General features: G+C 32.1%; 2 protein-coding genes across 9 annotated transcripts; both read right to left on the bottom strand.

The window, feature by feature from the left end:
- Nucleotides 1-1,310: 1,310 nt before the first annotated feature.
- LOC7487844 (GPI ethanolamine phosphate transferase 1) lies at nt 1,311-16,104 on the bottom strand. 4 transcript variants are annotated; one of them, XR_008056804.1, is made up of 19 exons: nt 15,784-16,103; nt 15,514-15,705; nt 15,276-15,431; nt 14,833-15,126; nt 14,274-14,488; nt 14,096-14,170; nt 13,765-13,831; nt 12,178-12,500; nt 11,238-11,471; nt 10,960-11,147; nt 10,300-10,441; nt 10,094-10,202; nt 9,537-9,639; nt 9,230-9,419; nt 4,443-4,541; nt 4,291-4,349; nt 3,798-3,903; nt 1,864-2,284; nt 1,311-1,601 (listed from the first exon to the last, which is right to left on the bottom strand). XR_008056804.1 is itself a non-coding variant. In XM_024587376.2 (18 exons), exons 1-18 carry the CDS (start codon nt 16,010-16,012, stop codon nt 2,120-2,122), a joined length of 2,946 nt encoding a protein of 981 aa, XP_024443144.2. In that variant the 5' UTR covers nt 16,013-16,103; the 3' UTR covers nt 1,765-2,119. The 4 variants fall into 4 exon arrangements, 1 of the variants encoding a protein (XP_024443144.2); XR_008056805.1 differs by having other exon boundaries at nt 1,311-1,596; XM_024587376.2 differs by lacking the exon at nt 1,311-1,601 and having other exon boundaries at nt 1,765-2,284.
- A 3,768-nt stretch (nt 16,105-19,872) lies between these two features.
- On the bottom strand, nt 19,873-21,371 carry LOC18095305 (gibberellin-regulated protein 14). 5 transcript variants are annotated; one of them, XM_052452491.1, is made up of 5 exons: nt 21,181-21,371; nt 21,039-21,071; nt 20,649-20,888; nt 20,381-20,483; nt 19,873-20,267 (listed from the first exon to the last, which is right to left on the bottom strand). In XM_052452491.1, the coding sequence occupies exons 1-5, from the start codon at nt 21,235-21,237 to the stop codon at nt 20,083-20,085; spliced, it is 618 nt and encodes a 205-aa protein (XP_052308451.1). In that variant the 5' UTR covers nt 21,238-21,371; the 3' UTR covers nt 19,873-20,082. The 5 variants fall into 5 exon arrangements, with proteins under 5 accessions (XP_052308451.1, XP_052308449.1, XP_052308447.1 ...); XM_052452489.1 differs by having other exon boundaries at nt 20,571-20,888; nt 21,181-21,370; XM_052452487.1 differs by having other exon boundaries at nt 20,381-20,593; nt 20,672-20,888; nt 21,181-21,368.
- Between the last annotated feature and the right edge of the window lie 1,509 nt (nt 21,372-22,880).

Here is a 22,880-nt window from a genome sequence, read left to right as displayed (position 1 = left end):
AATTTAGTTATAGGGTCGTAAAACCATTAACCCTATTTTTTCGACCACCACAATGGTCGGAAATTTGGTAATATAGACGATGCGTCGTTTGAATCTTTTGTTTTTTCAAAAATAATTGAAATTGATGACATATCATTCGTCTCAGCTGCAAAAAAAAAAAAGCTCAATATCACAGGCCATGATGAAATTGACCAAACGGGCTAACCTGACTTATTAGACCCAGCATCGTCTAGCCTCTTCTTTTCTTTTTTTTTTTAAATTAATGATTTTTTGTATGTTTTTTTTTTAAATTATTATTATTATTTATATTTAGATTAATACCACTTTTATCTTTTATTTTATTTAGAGAGCCTATTTTAAAATGGTTATTTTTTGGTTATTTTGTATGCATTTAATTTTTGAATAGGTTTTTATGATTTATCTATATATATATATTTTTTATCTTTTGTATAGATTAAATTAATTTTTAAAATAAAAAAATATTTATTTTCAGATAATATTTCTAATATGTGCAGCCTTGCATAATATTTTTTTTCTTTTTATTTTATTCAATCAATTTAATATGCACATATTTCTATTATTATTTAATTGAATAAAAAATTTATTTTAATAGACAAATTTAGCAAATGCAACCAGGTAAATATCTCATCTTGCGAGATTAAATATCTTGATCTATATTTATCTTTTGATTTTTCTAGTTTTATTCTTAGTTATCATTTATGGTTTTTTTCCCTTTTATTTAACACAAATAGTTCTCGATTTATTTTATTACATTTATGCATAAACTTTTTTATTTTCGCGTAGAATTTTTTTAACTACAAAAATATATTAAAAAAAACCTGTATATATAATTGTTTTTTTTTTTTTAATATTGACCGTGAGAAATCAAGAGCAAAGTATCTAGAAGTCATCTACATGAAAAATGAATATTTCTTCCCCTTCAACATCCAAATTTGGACATTTTTTAGTCTATTTCAATGGAACTAGGGCATGTGTCAACATTTAATTGGCTAACAATTGGTCAATTATCAACTTTTAGTCTAAAAACTATATATATATATATATATATATCCACACACTCTTGAATCTACTACTCATATGCCTTTTGAACTTATCCATTCTTTCTATACACAAGCTGCAATCCTTTTATCGCTCCATTAAACCAATCAAGCTCCATTAAGAATAAAAAATGGAGGAGAAAGAAGGGAGTGGACTTGGATTGCAACTCTTCCAAGATACATATTTTTATTAGTCTTTAATTATTGGTAATACTTAAAAATAACCACATCATAAATACATTACACCGGCACTTACAAAAATTAAAAGAACTCCCTGGAAAACTCACTTTTACATTTTTTTAAAAAAATATTTCAAGTTAATTCCAACGACCTTACCTGGCATTCTCCCTTTATGCACCATTTCTAGGTTCCTACTTGTATTTTATATATACAAAGACGTTTAGAATGAAAATAAAACGAGTACATCTCCAAAGATTTGCGTCTCCAAGAAAATTTGACAGCCAAACATACAAATTCCTGAATTCTTCAAAGCAAGTTGGAATAGATAAAGCTTCGAACACCTCGCACGGAACAAACTCTTGGCTTGTACCACAAACAGTTAACAGTCCAAAATAAGCAAGTAATGTTCCAAGTTCCAAGTGCAAAATGATATTTTGCTCAGAGACGTTCAAGGACAACGATATATACCAGAACCGGGGAAAAATATAAAAGAGGAAGGGAAGGGAAGAATCAGAGGACAGTGAAAGAGTAAAAAATTAGCTAGTGTCTTAAGTAGTCATTCAAAGTTCTTCAGTGGCATATTCATCAGTTAAAAATCAGTACAAATGGATAATGGTAAACTCACCTGTCTAGGTAAGACCGGTATCAAAATTTAGCTTTACTTTTGTATAATGGAACTGGAAGGAACTTGGAAAATCCCCAAAAGGTCAACAGCTCGTTTGTATGCACAAGAAGCATTGGAATTCAGATGAATCAATGACCAAAAAGAATGAAACAACGTAGCTGTTCTTAATCCATTAAAGCTGTCATACGAGTGCAACAAAATCACCTTGCAGTAAACCTTGTTGCAAAAAGTGATTTCTTAATTAGCACTTCGAGGGTTAAGCTGCTTTCTGAGATGACGAGCCAGCTGATCCAATTTGGATGTCTTTTGTGTATGTGTTTGTGAGTGCAAAAAGTAACAGCACAAACACAACTTGGGCACTCACAATCCCAAAATGGCTGATGCTGTTACCAATTTCCATCCAGCTGCCTGTATTTCTGACCTGTTTCTCATCAAAAACATAAATTTATAAGTTGCCCAGAAAGAGACTAACATATTGGTTGTGTTTCTTAATGCCCAATTCTCTAAAACAGTATAAATCTATTCAGATAGTAATACTTCAATTTCAGTTAGGAAAAAAAAAATGGAACTTCCTGTTCAAATGCAATATTTCTCCATCCATTTTTCCAGATTTTTAAATTTGTATTTGAAAAATACATGTTAGAGATTCTTCACGGTTTTTCTTTACAAGTTTTTCTTATGTTATCTATATGAAGAAAAACATGAACACATTTTTCCCACTTTTAGCATTGTAAAAGATTAAAATTATTTTTCTCTTAAATTTTCGTATTTAGTTAGTGTTATAAATTTAATTTTTATTATAAATATAATATAAGGATTTTTTTATATAGCAATACAACTTTTTCATGATAATTATAAATTAAATGAAATAAAATTAATATTCTACAATTAAATTATCACAAGATTAAGATGACTATTATAAATTATGATTTTGAAATTTCTATGAAAGATCAAGAAAAAAACTAGCCGTCTTCTAGCAAGTTGCCAAAAAGTAATATTTTCAACGAGTTCAAAAGGAAGATCAATGTGACCATAACCTCATTGGGTCAAACTTTGTACCTGTACTCTTTTTTGTTTTTTCTCAATGCCATCCTTGTACAATTTGTTTAGCCTAATATCATAATATCCAGTGCAGATTTGATTTAGCATCCAGCTAAGTATTCAATGTGAGCTAGGGTTGGAGAAGGAGAGAGTTTAAGTATATGGAATTGGGATGGATTAGGGATGTTGGATTCCAATAAAAATGCATTCATGTATTTTTCAACAAATAAACATATTACAACACTTTCATCAATCTCATAAACATAAATCAAAACCACAAAACACGTTTTCAAACAATCAAACACCACAAATTCAATTATTAAGTTTTTAGATCAAAAACTTCAAATCCACATCTCCGAAACCCCTTGATGAAATTGTATAATTTGTCTGTGAATTCATTGAGATGAGAGCTTTCATTTGATGATAGTAAAAACTAGCTAGATTATGTCTCTCCCTCTCTCCCTTTTCTTCTTAATACTTTTCATACTTTTATACATTTTTTTCTTTTAGATCTTTGAGTTTTCAAATCCAATGATGGGAATTAACTCATGTAAATTAAATGGTTCAGATTTGAAGATAGGGTAGAGATGGGAAATGTTTAAAGAGACATTATTAAAAAAATAATTCACTTAAACTGTCCTCAAGACATGTCTCTCATGCTCCATTTTGGTGGGACAAAAATTGGCCCCAACCAATCAAGTTCCTATTTCATTTATCCTAAGACAGGAGCAAAACACAACTTTTGGGACAAGTCCACGTAGCTAATGACGTGATTGAAATGACTCCATTACTAACAAATCATGCAGTATATGATGGAATCAGGGGAAAAAATTATAAGGACGAGTTTAAGAAAAATAATAAAATGTTATTTAAAGAGTAGAAGATGATCATACCAAGAAGAAAAAGTGGATGGTCATCACATCTGAAAATAGGATAACAAGGAAATAGCATCCAACCCGTGGAACTTGAAGTAGTTTGGTTATAGCACTGAATACACATCTGCATTTGAATTCAGAACACACAGAAATAACAATCAAAAGAGCAGCGGAATCCCATAAAGATTTGATTGCCTATTTATAATGCTCTAGAAATCAATCAGCATACTACAAATGGCAAAAATCTCTCTAGGGGAGTAGCTGAATCTCCAAAGTCAGGGCTTGGATTCATACCCTACAATGGGAATTCTATTGGTGTGGCCAAATCTCTCTAGCATTTTGAAGTGCATGGAATGCACATTATTGTGCTGGAAAAAAGACCCAGTATATGATGATGCTATTGCAGAATTGTTATCTTTTAGGCATGCTATTGCCAATCAAAAAATGAAGTTTTGGTGAGATGACTGAGACCTTTATTTAATTTAATCTTGTGAAGTAAACAAAAACTTACATGACAAGCATAAATGGTATGAATAGTTTGAAGATAAGAAGCGTGGCCATCAAAAAAGGCTGCAATTAAGAGGAAATCATATCAATTCAATAACTGATTTTAAACTGTAAATCAGCATGTACTTTAAGAGTTTGAAGTTGAACTTCACTTACACTGAAGACAGTAATAAACCGGTACACCGATGAAATCTCAAAACTTGCAATACTTGCAAAATTTCCAGTCCCAAAGAAAGCAACATTAAACAAAATCAGCTGAAAAGTGCAAACCATCAAGGCCATATAAATTTCATCACCGCTTAGATTATCAACCAGTACAATAATAAAGTTTCTCGATGAAAAAAATATCACAGTTAAGCTATTCACATTCAATAAAAATCAGAAATCTTTAAACAATTTTACATTTCCTTTAATAAAAGCACAGTAAACTCCTCTCTTGTCATTCTTTTCTTTTTGTTACACCTCTCAGCTTTCTGCCATCATACACTGTTTTCGTTTAACATACCAAAAACAAACAATGGAGGAAACTCCCCTAAACTTTTAATCAATGCAGAGTAGAGGAAAACAATATGAAACAGAAAATACAGTGAAAGAAAGGCTAGAAAATAAAGCATATTGAAGTTGGAACAAGATAACAAGGTTTAGGGTCCACCAAGAAACCCCTAAAATCTAAATAAACTGATAAAATAAGATAGAATGTCTTCATAAATAACCTTAGCAGCGATATAAACTAATTGAAGCCCTAAATACTTGTGAGAAAAGGATTCACCAGTCTTGGTCTCCAAGCAAAACAACTTGACCTCCAAGAAAAATAATTAGAAAGTCACATCCTAATCACATGACCTTAAATTAATTAAATAAACCTAATATCAGAAACAAAATAAAATAAACTATAAGGAAATCTCCTATGTCATTCTTTTTAGGTTGGAAGAAACTCATCTTTGAGTCAAAACCATTATTGTCCTGATATCATAGGTGTCAAATCAAGACTCATTAATCCCTCTTTTCTTTGCTTAAAGTTTACAACAGTTCTAAAAATTAGCTTTAGTTACCCATTGTATGAGAAACATCTACTCGCAACTTATTTCTCTTCCATCTATCTCAAAGTAATGAACTGCAAAGCTTAAACTTGTTTCGTTAACATGTGTTACAATCAAATGTCGTTTGCTGATTCTACTTCCGGGGTAATATCACACTAGAACCAAAAGGATCGTCATAGTGCAAATCAACAAATTTCTTTTGTTGAACAATCGTGATGTCCTATTTGCACTCAACTTAGTATTCTAGTGGCAACATCATTATCAATGTTGTCAGCATTGTAAGATCATCATCCAAGTGAACATCAAATATTGGTTGAGAATCCCAATCCACATCCACTTCATCATAGATTGACAAAAGATTCCAGCCCATAACTATTTCTTTCCCAACATATAAAGTATCTTGTCATTCTTGCTACACTTCAACTATCTTTCTCCAACACATCCTACCATGGTTAAGGGTTGAAAACCACATCACAATTTGAAGATCTTATTGCTCAGGATTAATGCTTTGTACTCGGTTCTTTTGTTAAAAGATCCCTCAATTATTTTGTTATCTTAATATCAATCATGCACATTATGTTTTCATCTGTGTTATATATTTTCATTAGTTGGTGTCACTAACACAGTTCAAATTTGAAACATGTCACAAGCATGGTCATAGCATGAAATTTTTGCTAATATATATTTCGGTCCTTAAAATTTCTTGAAAATTTACTTTGGTCTCAATATTTCATTTGTTTTACAAACAAGTACTTAATTGAAATTTTTCGATCATCATATTTTACAATAAATACAATTTAATTCATTAAGTTTCTACATGATGAATCATAAACTTGTTCAAAATTATATATATAAAAAAGTTGATGGACAAGGTAAGGCGGTTTAGATAGGTGGTTTGCGTTACACCGCAGGTTGGATCATATTTCTCCTAACATAAAAAATGATGCCCAAGCGATGATAGCATTTTTAAAAGCGCAGGAAAAATATGGGAATTATAATCTTGATTAATTTAATAATATGATTAAAAAAACAACGATAATAAAAAAACCAGGAAAAAAAAGTCAATGACTAATAAAAAAAATAAACACTAGCCAATATTATGAAAAAATACCTTTTAAATATTTTTAAAAGTTCTCAACAGTTTTTAATTGATAACAAAGCAAAAATTAAACGAGAACAGGATAATCTCATAAAGAGAAAAATAAAAGAAATCTGAAGTTCAATTAAAAAAAATCAATTTTAAGAAATGACCAAAAAATATCTCGAGTCAGTATATGCCAAATTCATACTCGATTATGAGACTGGAATAACCCGCACAAAAGAAATTGAATAAAACAATGGCAACTCTCAAGCAAACTAAATGATGAAAGACAAAACTGAAAAAAAGAATTAATTTGAAAATCCGAGTCAACCCGGGTTAACTCGACTAACTTACCTCCCAGGAAATGAGATCGGGACAACCCCACAGGAAAAAAAAACAACAAAGCTCAAGACCCAATAACTTAATATTGTAAGATAAAATTGAAAAAAAAATCAATTTAAAAAAAAAAAACTGTATAAAATGAAGTCAAATGGCTAACTTCGGAACTTATGACTCGAGTCATGAGATTAAATTGCCTCATAGAAGGCAAACATGGAAAAACCATGAAGCAGAATTTTTAATCATCCAAAATTAAAAACAAAACAAATAGCAATCAAAATAATCAAGACCAAATCTAGTATAAAAATCAAATTCATGAAAATAATGAGGGACTAAATTGAAAAACAAATCAAGAAAATGATAAAAATACAAAAAAAATAGCAATCAAAAGAATGAGAACCAAATTGGATAAAAAAAATTAAATGAAATAAAATGCTAAAAGACTAAATTGAAAAACAAATAAATCAAGAAAAAGATTAAAAAAACTAGCAATCAAAATAATAAGAAGGATCCAATTGAATACGAAAATTAAATGAAATAAAATACTGAGAGACGAAATTGAAAAAATAAATCAAATTAAAAAAACATTAAAAGCAAATCAAATAACAATCAACAATCATAAGAATTGAGACTAAAATTGATACAAATACAAACTAACAAGACACATTTAATTTTTGAAAGAGCTAGCACAAAATCCAAGGCATGGAAAAGAAAAACAATTCATCGCAACCCAACCGCTGCTCTATCATGCATAAGTGCCTACCACTAGGAAAAGGACGACGCAATGCATCCAAGCCATCGAGGAAGATAGTGTTTGATTGTTGGGAAACGCCACACGCTCTCAAAGAGCGCGGACACCTCTCACTCGTTGCACGAGCCAATTACTTTTAGTTTTTGAATTATATTTATATTTTTTAAAAGACTAAATTGTCTCTCATTCAAATTAATTATAACTAAAAAAAATGATGGAAATATGAAAAAGCTCATGGACATCAGTTATAATTTTTTATCTTGTAAGAGCAAAGAAGTCATTTCATTGTGCAATCAAAGCATTAAAAGACCTAAAAGCCCTTGGACCATAGTTTTAGTTTTTTTTCCTTTAAAAGGTATTTAAGTCATTTCATTGTGCATCTAAAATGTTAAAAGACTGATTTGTCATTGATCAATATGATAACCCTGAAGTGAAAGGCTGATCTCTTTGAGCTTTTGTTTTCATACCCATTTAAAAAATAAACCTTTTGTTATCTATCATTATAAAAAAAATTATTAATTTATTTTTTCTAATTTAAACCTAAAAAATCAAGACAAATTATAAAAAAAATAAAAGAAAAACAATCTTGAAATAGATATATGATACCATGGGAAACAAAGTTTTCTTAAAAATAATATATGTATGATAATATGAGAAAAAAAGTCAAAATCAAAGTAATAACACTTCAAAATACATCAATCTATCTAAATTATTTAACTAATTTTGACCAAGTTTACAATTTGACATGAACTTAATTAGAGAAAAAAAATTCATTTAAGGACTAAATTATATTTACTATATAGTACAATGACCAAAAAACTTTCAATGAAAGTCTTAATGAAAAAAAAATACAAGGATCAAATTGAATTTTCAAGAAATTTTAGAATCAAATGTATATCAATGAAAAATTCCATGTTATAGCCACATGACACAAGTCACATGTCAATAACACCAACTGATAAAAGAGGGTAACAATGGTTTAAATGTAATGTATAAGGTTGATATTTAGACAAAATTGTAGTGGGACCTTTTAAGAATATTAAGAGTATAGGGGTGTACAAAAACATTAACCATTTTTGCCTTGCTCTGCTGCCAATTTGTGTAGTGTGGGAAGAGGATAACAATCCAAACAGCAAATAAAGGAAAACAAAGGCTAAAACATGAATAATATTGAAGTTGGAAAAGGATAAACATGGTTTAGAGTTCACCAAGAAACCTCTAAAATCTAAATAAATTGATAAATTCTATGAAATAACCATGTCGGCCTATTTATTCTAGTTTAGGCTCTAGATGCTAATAGCAAGAGGATTCACTAGTCTTGATCACCAAGCAAAACAACTTAACCTCCAAGAAAAATATTCAAAAAGTCAAATGCTAACCAAATGACCTAAATTAATTAAATACCCCTAATATGAGAAATAATAAAATAAATTCTAAGGAAAGCACCAACTTCACTAATCTACTACATTCCAACAAATTATGCACCACTCTAAATTAAACCCATAAACTAAATCTCAATTTTTGTATACTAATTGTTAAGGGCTTTGCTTAAATCAATAAACATAATTCGAGGAATTATAAAGATTTAGGATATTCACAATGAGCATATATGGTATCATACCATACACATTGCATGAATTGGAATATCTACTTCATGTTTATTCACCATATCAATCCCAATTATGGAAGAAATTTGGAAGAGGAAGTCAAGGTGAAATGGGATGAGACTTACAAAAATTAATGGAATTCTCACATCAGAAAGCTGCAAGTATCTAACATCATTTTCAAGCATGGTTTTTTCACCAGTTCTTTTCATGGAAGCTGACAATTTCGCGACCTTCGTCAAATGGAGAATTGTGTTCTCAAATAGTATCCATGCCACAAGCACAAGAGCAAGTGCACCATAAAAGACAGCTTCATATCTGCTTGGATTTCAAGAAAAAGCACCCAGAGAAAGAAAATCATAAATGTGTATTTTAACTTTTTGCATATAACAAAAGTGCTAAATTAGAATTGAAGCTTAAAATCTTTGGACATACCCAATAGATAGAAGCAGGAATGTGGGTGCAAAACCAAGAAATATAGAAGTCAGCCGTGATAAGAGGCTCTTCTCTGAGAAAAGTGGGAGAACCATTGAGAAACCTGTAATAAGACAATTCCAAGAAGTAACAAATGACATGTCATTTAAATGGTTTAAGTATGGCATCACAGCCTTTACCTTTATACAAGGCAATAAAAAGAAAACTTATATGTATTATACACAGTGAGTTGGGTTTGATGTTCCCTATACATGAGTCGTCACCAGCAAATGTAGATCATTCACTAAAAAATAACCGTAGATGACATTAAAATACATTGGCTCTGTGATACAAACTTTTCCCTAGGTAAACACAGAGGCTTGAGTTATGAACATACATTATATATTCAAAGGAGTAGAAAACACCATAATAATTGGTAGGGGTTGAGTTGTAAGAAGGATATTGTGTTTTTAAAAAAACGATAAAGGAAAATGGAATTTTTGCATACAAATTTCAAGAAACTTTACACAAAAGCCTAAATAACACTAGAGAAAAGCAGAAATGAGTCAAAAGTATACCGCCAATAGACCAATTTATTAACTGGTGTATGGCATGCAATTCTTGTTTCTCTTTTCTGTGAGATGTTGATATTGACACCATCGCTGATGATAATCCAACCAAAAGAACCTAATTTTCATGTAAAACATGAGATGACCTTCAGAGATGTTAGGCAATTGAATTATGGAACATCTGTTTCAAAAAAAAAATTAAAGACATGTTATACCTGCAAGAAAAATAGAACTGGGGACCTGGGTTTCTCCATTTTGTGGTAGCAGATCCGCAGCCAAAACTTATTCCCTTCAGAATGCTGATCTAGCCACCTTGCAGCTGCTCCTATAATGACAATAATAGCTCCACTCGCAATCCTACATACACGGTGATTAACATTCATACAGCATGACCACCTCAAATGAAAGTAATAAACCTGATAAAAATGATTTACCATTTTTCAATTTTTCACATGTTTCAATTTTTAAGACTTTTCTGACATTGTAGACAATCAATCAAAAGACATGTTTGATACATTTACATTACTCATATTGAGCAGAAGTCTTTGGAGATAATTTTTTTCCTTTTGATAGTAAGATCAGAATTGTTGATTGCAATAGGAATTTCAATACAGAATTTATGTTCAATTATAAGCTTATCATTAATAAGAACATTTGTTTATCAAACTTGCAGGAACTTTACCATCATATCAATATAGAAGTTCACCCCTCTTTTCCACTACAATAATTAATCATCAAGGAAATCAGAGACAAATTTTAGACATGACTCAAAGATTATTGATATGCAGATAATGTTATAATTCCTTTGAAAACATTTTGACCAAAGCAAGACTGCATAACTAACCAACCAAATGAACAAACTCAAAAGGGCTTACACTAGTCCATTATTATCAGGAATGTCTGCTGGCATCAAAGTAAAAACAGACAGAAACCAGCACGCACAGCAGACATAAATCGGTATCCCAGATCTCCAGGGAATTGCATGAAAAAGATAAAAAGCAGCTATAATCCCCATAATAAAAAAACACCATGTGTAGAGCTTCCTCTCTGTGAAACTATTCACCTGAACAAAATACAAATAATGTAGCCTCAGAAAACTTAACTTACAACCTACACATGGTTAGATAGGAAATAGCATGATCGATGCCCTTACCAGAAATTCAAGGATGAATATTGATACAGCAGAAGCAGCCAAAATCTTAATTATATAATTATACTTTCCCCAACTTAACCATCGGCACAAAGTTTTTATAAACTGATATTCACCCACTATCTGGGTCCACAGAAAAACTGTCATGGAAAAGTATGCATGGTACAAGGGAGGAGAGTGCTCCATGAATAATAAAACAGAAATCGCTCCCGCCAACAGACATCCAAACAGATATACCTGCTAAAAAGAATTTGATAAGCCAGAAACATAATGCATAATCTCAAGAAACAAAACTTAGTGACAGTTAAACCAACACTTAGCATAAATAGATCCCACTAAGCCTTGCAACAAAAACAAGAAATTTAGAAATTTAGTGAAGGGAAGACAGAATAATGCAACAAAAACCACATGTTGGAATAAGACTTGCAGACCATAATACTCATTGTCAAATAAGAAGAGGAAAGTGTTTTCAACATTTGAAGTTGAAAAAAAAATGATCACGATGATAAGAAAAGAGGGATGACGAATGATGACTGCATTTCTTCACTCTCGTTCAGTTTTGTGCTGACATTAATGTATATTATTAGGTATATTTACATCTTTCTGGGAATTAAGATAACAAAAAACAATATCTTCTATTTTCTCCAGTGAAATGCTTGTGACCATTCAAAAACATTTTTCAGCTAGCATCATCGACAGGGAAACAGGCTGAAAAATGACCAAGAACCCAGAGTGTTTAATGTTCAAGGATTATTGCATTCTTGATGAAAAACCATTGATATCAACAAACAAACTTCCTTTGCTAGCCAAGTAGTGATGAAAATAGTGATATTAGGATTGATAAACAAGCCAACAGAAATGAAACAAGAAATATTCATCATTTTCTCTTATTCTTTTAACATAACATACACTTTATAAGAGGTTAAGCTTTTTTAGATATTACCTTCGTTTTATTATTTCTCTGCCATGCATCATGAGGATTCTTAAATACATCTGCCAATGAAGTGTAAGATTGCAGAATATGGAGAAGAAGACAGATTATCCAACCAATGTACCCAAGAGTAATTACAGTCATCAGCATAAGCCAATCATAGGTTTGAAAATATTGAAGTCCTTTGAGAGCCAAGGTTCTGAGGTTCTGAGCCAGGATCATTGCACTTCCATAGTCTCTGATAGATATTAGATACTCGATGTGTTCTAATGCAGCAGAATGATGAGCCAGTAGTTTAAAAGGCTTGAAATATAAGGAGTTTGACTGTTTTATTTCTAAGTTTGTTAAGAAATCACATAGCAAACTCAATTACACCATTGGACAATTTTTTGCAAGCACCTAAGGACAATATGTTGAAGATACTATGGACAGCACAGATTATAAAGTTTTGCAGGGGACTGTTCAATAAGTTTCAGCAACAGATGAATTTTACAACTTCAGTTTGGTTATTTTAGTAATTTGGGATCAAAGTAAAAGAAGCAAAATTTCATTCAAATAAACTTCTAACTAGTTGGTTTCGAAATATTCAAACTGAGAAGAATCAACCAATTGTTTTTTTCTTCTTTTTTCCAAGTATATATTTTCTCTAAAATGCCATGAGCACAAAACTTACTAGGACACAGTCTATTAAAAGTTGTACTGATACGTAATTAGAGAAGTGTTACTATATACAAACTAGAAAAGTATGGGTGCACATGGAAACAATACAACAGATGAAGGAAACAAACTCAGTTCAAAAGCCAAAGCTGTATCCCATTAAAAAGGAAAAAAAAACACTAAGAGATGTGAGGCCATTTAATTACCATCATGGCACTGCATTGCATTTTAAAGTTCAAAATCAAGGTAACTGAAAAGAATATTCAAAAAACAAGCATAAGCTACCTGCTTTTTGTGATGCAAAATAACATATCCAAAATTTCTTTAGTTTGATAGTAACTGCAAACCAAACCAAAACACTTTGGGAAAAACTGGTTCAATTACTTTCAAATGTTAGTTCGTATTTGTCTTTTGATGTAAAACCACCATCGAGAACACAAGGACAAACAATTAGGAGAAACAATTCTCCATAAAACTCTATTTATTTGATCCATCAGTATTCATAGCATTACTTGAATTTCTAGGTAGGGTTGTTGGAATCTAAACAAATAGAAATACAAAAAGTAAATCCCAATAACAGTAGAAAAAGTAAAATCCTAATCTGAATGGGAAAACCTACCAAAATAATAAATCTACTACATTCTTATTTTATCCAATAAATAATAAATACTAATATTCCTGAATAACAATAAAATTCTAAATAAATAAAATCCTTACATAATCAAATATTAATTCACATTTTTGTCTTTCTTCACTCCTCATCATTTTGCATTGTATATCTGAATATAAAATGCATGACACTGAACCAAAAAAAAATGCACTCCTAATTACCAAAAGCACACAAATATTTTGAGTTTTTGGTAAGAACTGAAAGATATTGCGTTTAAGGCTGCATGCAATGTGCTTGTAATGTCAATGACAAGTAAAACTGATAAAGGATACTTGATTTGCAAAGAAACTGGTTGAGGATTTGCTTTGTATTAGCTAGAACAGCTTCAACTTCTTCAGCCTGGATTTTAGAAGTAGAAAATGTCAATTTAAGTGTTGTATTTAGTATGACAAGTTCAATTCATAAATGAAATTCTCATAAATGATGCTGCATTCTTCTCCCTGGAAATTATAGCAAATAAATAACATCCTTCACTTTTCTATTCACTTGCAGTCACAATGGTTTCGATCTATACCATAATGCATCCAATGCAAAAATAACATTCTAGGACCCTTAAGATAACAATGACTTCTTTTCATCATCACTCATTTAAGGCATGCTGACCTCAATCATATCCACATAACCAAGCGGCAGATTTCCAACTGAGTTTACAGGACATGGCAGGCCAAGAAGTGTTGACTGGCAGAAAAGATGATCAGTATATCAGACAGGTAACAAACAAGGAGATATAAAGAATTAAATAATGCTCAAACATGACATTTCAAAGAGGAAAATGTAAAACCATGAGGGGTGCAATATCAGCTTGATTCACATCCACCCTTTCAATGCCATTCAAGCCCCAGTCTACAGGAGTTGGCATGTCATGTGCATGTTCATCAACAAAAACACCATGATCAGAATTGTTGCTAGTGGAGATTGGCTTGGGATATTTGACACCTGCCCCCCAGACAACAAGGGGAGTATCTGTATTCGAAGGATGCCCATCTCCATGACTACCTGGGTAGAACCATAGCATGTCAGCATCTGTAACTCGGAAGGGCACCATAAACAGAATTCTTTGAGATGAAAAATGACCCGACCAAAGGGTATAAAGTAGCATATGGACAGAAAATCAGAAAGCATCTTAATCATGTTGAATTTAGGCCTTGGAAGTTACACTTTGAATTATGGCCCCGACATGAATTTGGTGAAGTTATTGGAAACCAGCTCAGTCCATTCACATACGAATAAGTCCACAATCATTCACGAAATTACCATGTAAACGGTCGGAAAACACAGAAACTGATGAATTGCAAAGAAGCAGAGAAAACTCTCAAGCAGAAATACAAGATAGTACCAACCTTTGTCACTCATTCCATGATCGGCTGTAAATATATATGATGTGCGATTGTCCTTGTAGTAATGTTCAAGGAGAGAATAAACTCGTTCCGCAATGTGGTCCACAACTTTGACATTATTGAGATAAATGGAAGAAAAGGGGCGATGTGCATGACCATTTGAATCACAGCCAAGTAAATGCAGAAATATAACAAGATTATCCTGTAGAAGTAACTCCTTCAACTCTGGGTCCTGGGTGGACCTATTCAGAAGGCTCTGAAATTGATCAAAAGACCACTCATCCAAAAAGGAAGCATCTGCATTGACACTATTGTATTGATAAAACGTTGGACAAGAGGTAAAAACAGCTTGATTCGTAATATTATATTTATTGCTAATGAGCTTTCCCATTTGAGAGTTCAGACAATAAATGAATTGATTAATTTGTGTAGAGGTTGAGACAAACCAGTTGCGAAGTCTTCAAATTCATGAGGGTAGGTTTTCCATGTGCTGTGTGGCAGGGCACCGCAGAATATTGGAACAATATCGGGGCTACCATAGGCAAATGTATGCCTGCTTTGGTTGAAGACTGAATCAAATTCAACTGGATTAGCTTTCCATCCTGCAAATGTAAATCAATACCAAATCATCAATGGAAGGTGAAATGCGGAAGATAATCGATTGATAGCAGCAACTAAATCCACCTTTTGTGACAGCACTAGGATCCTCGTAGAAACCAGCAATTATAGAAACGTGTCCGGGCCTTGATTCCGTGGGAGGGCGGGCATGAGATACTCCCCATCTACCTCGGTTTTTAATAATATTCCTCAGAAATGGTGCTCTGTGATTACCCTCCGAATCGGGCTCAAAAAACTTATCGGCGCGTAAACCATCCGCTGACAAAAATTAGTATCACTATCAGGATACAACTAAGGGTGAGAGTTCGAAAACAAAACACAAATTGCTTTTTTTACCAACTAAGAGAACAAGACGTTTAGCAGGAGGGGCCTTGAAGCGAGGCTTGACAGGATGCATGCCATGAACAATTGGGGTCTTGAAGTAGATATCGAATATGCTTAGCATATAAACTGCGTGAAGGACTACACCAAGTATTACTAACCATCTCTCTCGTCTCTTTACCCATTTTTCACTGCTATTTCTTTCCCCTCCTTTCATCCCCAAGATCCCATCGCTGCCTCTCATGCTTTTCTGCCTCTTCTCTTTCTTTTTTTAATCGGTTTTCTTCCCTTCACTGGATCTTTGGGTTTAGAGTACGGACTTTTTAGACTCTGGTGACCTGCTGGCTGCAGCTTAATTTTGAATCCTTTTGGCCAACTTGTCGTTCCGTTACATGAGTGCCATGTCGTTCGTGGAAAAATTATGTGATTAGTGGGGTCCATTAAACTTTAAATAAAAATAAGATACAAAATAAAAGGCGTAGGAGGCTGGGTACTGTTGAATCGTTAGAGATTATTTTCATCTTATTATCAATTACATGAACTCCGAGTATGAGTATAGAAAATGAGAGTCTAGCATAAATCTTAGGAGAAGACCAAGTCAACTTTGATCATTGTTTGGAAAAAAAATATTGAGAAAATAAAAAATATATATAAAATACTATTATAGTTAATAGTATTTTATAGATATCATCACAGTAGTCTAATTATATTTTTTAGTATTTTTATTAATACAATCATTGTTATTATCATTACTATTCTCTCTTAACAACATCATTAAGGATGTCTTGTCTCCATACTTTTTATACATATATAAAACATTATGAATGATATTGTGTATTTTTCAATAATTCACTTTGATTCTTAAAATTTCATGTTAGATGATTTTATCCTGATTAAAAATTAATTAATTTAGATTTCTTAGCAAATGGTTGAATTTGAAGAATAAAGACCGAAATTAAACAGGTATTAAATATAGGTGGCGTTCTAGAAGTTTCGGGAAATATATATTTTGATACTTGAACTTAAAAAATAATGTATATTATATAATTTTAGTAATTAAATATTTTTTTCAATTCGATTTTAGTATAAAAAATTATTTTTAATATTTTTTAGTTCTTAATTGAAAAACAAAGGAGAAAGGTAGCTAATTCTCACAAAATTATTTGAGTGCCACCATTTAAAACACCATAGTAAGCTGCAGTTGGGCGTGTCTGTTTGAGAGTATGGTTACGATTGTTTGTTAAAGTGATTTCACTTAAAAATATATCAAAATAATATTTTTTTTATTTTTTAAAAATTATTTTTGACATCAGTGCATCAAAATAATCTAAAAACATTAAAAAATAATTTTTAAAAAAATAATTTTATTTAAAACAAACCTTTTTAAAATATAAAAACAACTAGAATCCAACTAATCTGAAACTAGAACCACTTGTTTGGTTTTCGGGTTTGATAAGTTCAGCATGCAAAGCTCGTTGTTAATCGCTGGACTGGTTTTCAGTTGCAGAACTGATCCCGACCCCAGCCAGGGTCAAGGCTAATTGTCATCTGGTCTAATCCTTGAGGGACCCCATTCACGAACTGATGGTCCATGACTGTATGTCCTAGCTGTAGGTACATCATGATTGTGTTTCCCCTCATATGTGGGTTATAAACTTATAACTGCTTTTGGATCATCTTGAATTGCAAAGTAATGTTGTTCACATCGCGTGGTAAATTTGTATTTAATATGTAAAATTAAATTAAAAAATTTTAAATTAGTAAAATCAAGTTAAATTTGGTAAAATGGATCAAAATCAATCATACTCAATAAAATGTTGAACCTGTATTTCTAAAAATTTTGAATTTTTTTATTTTAAATTAATATTTTTTAGTGTTTTTGGATCGTTTTAATGCGTTGATATAAAAAATAATTTTTAAAAAATAAAAAAATTATTATTTTGATGTATTTTTGAGTGAAAAACACTTTAAAAAATAATCGCAATCACACTTCCAAATACACACAAATCATCTACTTCTGATTGCCCGAGTTCATTGCCCGAGTTCCACACCGTCTCTATGTGCAGTGAATAATTCACTTTGTAGCCGAACTGTGCAAAGTGGATTTTTCTTTGCATAGTTCGGCTGAATCCATTGATAATGGCCGGACCGGGTTCAGTCTGAATCTAAATATATTGGACCGGATCCAGTCCAGTAAAAAAACTAATTTTTTTTTTAAATTTTAATTGTGTTTTATTTGAAAAACCAGTGTTTAATATTATTTAATGACACTGCATAAATTAGAAGGAGATCGCATGATAGCATAGCATTTACTGAATTTGATCGTGATCTTAATTTTGTTCCTAATGATATTTTACCTGATTTTGTTGCACACTAAAAAACCCATAGAAACTCTAGTCCTTGTCGGATGAATTTATATAAAGTATTATTTATTTTATGATGTAATAGTAGTAGTTAAATCTATAATATTTAAATTAAAAATCATCAATATTAATATATATTAGTTATTTTATAACCTCAATTTGAAAAACATTCATAACCAAATATATTAAATTTTTTTTTGTTCAACCTCAATTTCAATCACAGTTTTAACCAAACATATATAAATATCAAACCAATCTCAACCAAAAATATTTTTTAAAAAACAACTTTTTTTAAACCACAACTTGTATGTGTGTTTGGTATTGTGGTAGCTTTTGTGGTTGTGGTTCAAAAAAAGTTGTTTTTTAAAAAGTGCTTTTAGTTGAGGTTAATTTGATATTTATATATGTTTTGTTAAAACTGTAGTTAAAATTGAGATTGAACAAAAAATAGTTTAATTTGTTTGGTTAAGAATGCTTTTCAAATTGAGATTATAAAATAAGTATATATATATATATATATATTAATGGTTTTAAATTTAAATATTGTAAATTTAAGTACTACTATTACATCATGAAATAAATAATATTTTATATAAAATATTTTTTATTATTCCATTAAACTATCTATAATTCCATTACGTACAAAATTCATCCGACAAAAACTACAGTTTCTATGATTTTTTGAACGTGCAATAAAATTAGATAAAATATTATCATGAATAAAATTGAGATTACAATATGAGTAAATTTAATTCACTCTAAACTAGTTTTTTTTTTAAAAAAAAATTATTGTTCACATTTACGTGAACAGTACAAGTAAAATTGAACATTCACATAAACAGTACGAGTAAAATTAATTCATTACACAGCTTTTTCAAAAACAAAAAACAGTGCAAGTAAAGAAAAGCAGCAGAGAGCTGCTTTGATTTTTCCTGCATTTTAAATGAAATATGTAGTAGGTCTATCAAAATTTAACTGTATTTTTATTTTTACCAAAAAATACCGTGGTTGCTTTAAACGTAGAAAGAAACGGACATAAATTTCTTTACTGCTATTCCTTTCCGTTTTGCTCCTGTTTGGTTACATAAATAACAATTTCTTCTCTGTTAATTCTTCTCCTAAATTTGAATACACAACAGTTTTCTCAGTTCCAATCGTTGAGTTACAAACAAAAGCAATATCAATCAGTACCAGCTCTGATCATCATCACGATGATCCAATCCTCACCGTTCACAATTCTGCTGCTCCATCTAACAACACCACTGTACTCACTGTAACTGTAAGTAACTCAACTCTCTCTCTCTCTCGCTCTCTCTCTCTCTTCTCTTAACTGATCTTGATTGATTGCATGCATATGCAATTTTCCAAGGCAACACGAGTTTTTAGGCAACACGAGGGGCTCCATATTCAATTTTCCAAGGCAACACGAGTTTTTAGGCAAGCGTATACCATTCGATGAAGACCCAGTTTATTTTTTAATTTTAAAAATTTAAATTTATTTTATTTTTTATTTTAAATTAATATTTTTTTATTTTCACATCATTTTAATATATTAATATCAAAAATAATTTTTAAAAAATTAAAAATATTATTTTAATACATTTCAATATAAAATATACTTTAAAAAACTTATATCATACCCTCGACATCTCCTAGCTTGATAAAAAATGAAACGAAACGAAACGAAAGATTAAAAGATGAGAGGGGGGGGGGGGGGGGGGGGGGGGGGGTTCCATCAATATTATCAGCAACCGAAATAACATTATATTAATATATGCAATCAGTACAAGTGAAAGCAATAGACACCGTAGACCGATCGGGGTTTGCATGGTACTGATTGCCGAGTTACAGCTGCTCGAGAGTAATTAAAATATGAGAAAAGTTTATTCTTAAACTATATAGTATAACATAATAGCAATAACATATATCACAGTCGAGATTTTTCAAAAATTCAAGGGCACTTGGGCTTGTTGCGGCGGGTGGTCATGTCAGTATAGCACTTGCCACATTTCTCCCTGTTACCGTAAGTCCCCGGCGGCACGCATTTGCATCTGTCACAGCAAGTCATGCAAGCTCTAACACAGAGTCTTTTTCTTGAATGTAACTTACACCTCTGCCCACATAGAGGGGTGCAATCTGCCCATATAGCCACCAAACGTATTAATCTATGATCTTATCCGCATAGCTAAAACAAGGAAAGAGGGCCATGTTAAGTTCATGTTAACTTCTGTAAGTGATAGATATGTTACCCGATCTTGTCCTAACTGGCGGGGGCATTGGTCCAGTAGTGGGTGGCTTCACGGGAGGCACAGGTGTGGGTGCTGGAGATGGTGGCTTGTAGACCGGTGGGGCAGGAGCAGTGGGTGGCTTCACAGGAGGCACAGGTGTGGGGGGGTTGACTGGCGGTGCTGGAGATGGTGGCTTGTAGACCGGTGGGGCGGGAGTAGTGGGTGGCTTCACAGGTGTGGGGGGGTTGACTGGCGGTGCTGGAGATGGTGGCTTGTAGACCGGTGGGGCGGGAGTAGTGGGTGGCTTCACAGGTGTGGGGGGGTTGACTGGCGGTGCTGGAGGTGGTGTCTTAACTGGTGGCGCGGGAGTTGGTGGTTTGTACAATGGTGTGGAAGGAGTGACCACTGGTGGGGCGGGGGTCGGTGACTTGACCTCTGGAGGAGCAGGAGTTGATGCAGGCACCACAGATTTGGAAAAAACAGCCTGCTTCACCAGATTCAAAATTAAATAACGTTCTTCTCTGTACAACTAAATCGGGGATTGTGCTAGGATTAGTTTTTTTTTTTTTCCCCTTAACAAATGAATTGATTATTTTTGTTTCTTTTGCTAAAAAGGAGCAAATTAAATTCTTTAAAAAAGGAATTGGTGGAAAAGAGCATTTTTTTGAAAATTAATTACCTTCTCCTTGAAGTCTTCATTCATGTATGAAGCCTACAACATCAATCAAAGAACTAAAATTTTAGTAACCTAGTCAAGTAAATGTAACTAGCTGTACGAGTGAGTGAGAGACCGACACAGAGGAAGGAAGTGAAGGTCATACCTTTGCAGTAACTAAAACAAAAGCAACCACCATAAGACAAACAGCTTTGAAAGCCATTGTCAGGACCAGAGGTGAAGCAGCAACAAAGAAGTGAAAGATCTAACTACTTGGCCACATTCAAGGAGAAGCAACAGTACTGTGTGTATAAATAGAGCTGAGCATTGGAAATTGATGCATTTATTGATTCGTAACTTGTATGGTATCGTGCTAATTATTTTTAAAAGTATTTAAAAACATTAAAATAATTTTAAAATACAAATACAAACAGCTCAGCAGAACTCTTTAACATCACTTAGTGCTAGCAGCTCCAGCAGTACAAAATCTGACTTTAGCGTTGGGCCCACTTGGCCGCAGTAATAAAAGATATCTATCAGAGATATCACCCGTGTCGGTGGGAGCCCATGATTTTTACAATTAGCGAGGCACGAGGTCTGTTCTTCGAAACTAGGAAACAAATCTACAATGGGTTTTGCCCACTATTTGTTCCAATCCCTCTTATTTTTTCGTGTCTAACCTTCTATCCTTTTATTTACTGATTGGGTTTTTCGTATAACATTTCATGTGCATTCAGTATTAAAAAAAATGTTTTATAAGATATATAAATAAAAGTATGTTAGCATATATCTAATATTATAAGGTAAATGATGTATATATATAATAACCCACTATCATGACTTTTGGTCATTTTAGCATAGGATTTACATGAATCTTGCATAAATATTATTCTTAGGCTTCGTTCGTTATGGTGTGCTATGTGACTGGGAATGCTTTTAGGGTAATTACAACTTAAAAATTGTTTGGTTTTCATTATTTAAACCTACTTTTCATTTAAATTTCCGTAAAAAACTAGTTTTTTAAAGTGCAACAATAAAAGATATATACCAAACATGTACTTAACAAAATAGGGTTTAATGGGTTTAGAAATGATAATTTTATCCAAACAAAATAGATACCGTTTTGTCCTAACCAAAGATGTTGAGTGTGTTTGGTATTGTGATAGCTGTTGTTGTTGTGATTTTAAAAAAGTTATTTTATAAAAAGTGCTTTTGGTTGAGGCTGATTTGATATTTATGTATATTTGGTTAAAACTGTGGTTGAAATTGAGGTTGAACAAAAAGTTGTTTAATGTGTTTGGTTAATAATGCTTTTGAAATTGAGGTTATAAAATAATTGAAAAAATATATATTAATATTGATGGTTTTTAATTTAAATATTGTTATTATATCATGAAATAAATTAAATATTGAATATGTTAAACACTAGTTTTTCGAATAAAACACAATTAAAAAATTAAAAATAATTTTTATTTTTTATTTTACTGGATCGGACCTGGTTCAATGCATGTAGAGCTTTGGACCGAACCCGGTCCGGCCGAAATTGGTCCGACCGGAACAGTGTGAACAGTGCAATTAACATGAAAAGTGTAACATGTAACTGTTCATGCTAACTGCACTCTTCACCGAACAGTGCAATTAACATGAAAATTGTGTAAAAAGCAGGTAAGATTCACTCGCACTGTTCACTTTAATGAACAGTGCGAGTGAAAAAGCAACACATAGCTGCTTCCATTTTCTTGTGTTTCAAACGCAATATGTAGTGGGCCCCATCAAGATTTAACTGTGTTTTTGTGTTTACCAAACAATTATTTGGCTGTGGTTGCTTCAAACGCAGAAGCAACCACGCAAACAAACGGACTCAAC

This window comes from Populus trichocarpa, chromosome 1 (genome assembly GCF_000002775.5).
Source record: "Populus trichocarpa isolate Nisqually-1 chromosome 1, P.trichocarpa_v4.1, whole genome shotgun sequence".
NCBI lineage: Eukaryota > Viridiplantae > Streptophyta > Magnoliopsida > Malpighiales > Salicaceae > Populus > Populus trichocarpa.
This window is presented reverse-complemented; position numbering and strand designations above follow the sequence as displayed.

What these genes read in the sequence shown, in the direction of transcription:
- LOC7487844 (XM_024587376.2), bottom strand. Translation starts at nt 16,012, where the DNA reads ATGAGAGGCAGCGATGGGATCTTGGGGATGAAAGGAGGGGAAAGAAAT. An exon ending in GTTATGTGGATATGATTGAG is followed by an intron (nt 13,832 to 14,095) that starts GTCAGCATGCCT and finishes TCTAAAATCCAG; the next exon opens with GCTGAAGAAGTTGAAGCTGT. An exon ending in CCTGATAATAATGGACTAGT is followed by an intron (nt 10,442 to 10,959) that starts GTAAGCCCTTTT and finishes CCGTGTATGTAG; the next exon opens with GATTGCGAGTGGAGCTATTA.
- LOC18095305 (XM_024587384.2), bottom strand. Translation starts at nt 21,237, where the DNA reads ATGGCTTTCAAAGCTGTTTGTCTTATGGTGGTTGCTTTTGTTTTAGTT. An exon ending in TTGTTTTAGTTACTGCAAAG is followed by an intron (nt 21,072 to 21,180) that starts GTATGACCTTCA and finishes TTGATGTTGTAG; the next exon opens with GCTTCATACATGAATGAAGA. An exon ending in GCCAGTTAGGACAAGATCGG is followed by an intron (nt 20,268 to 20,380) that starts GTAACATATCTA and finishes CTATATGGGCAG; the next exon opens with ATTGCACCCCTCTATGTGGG.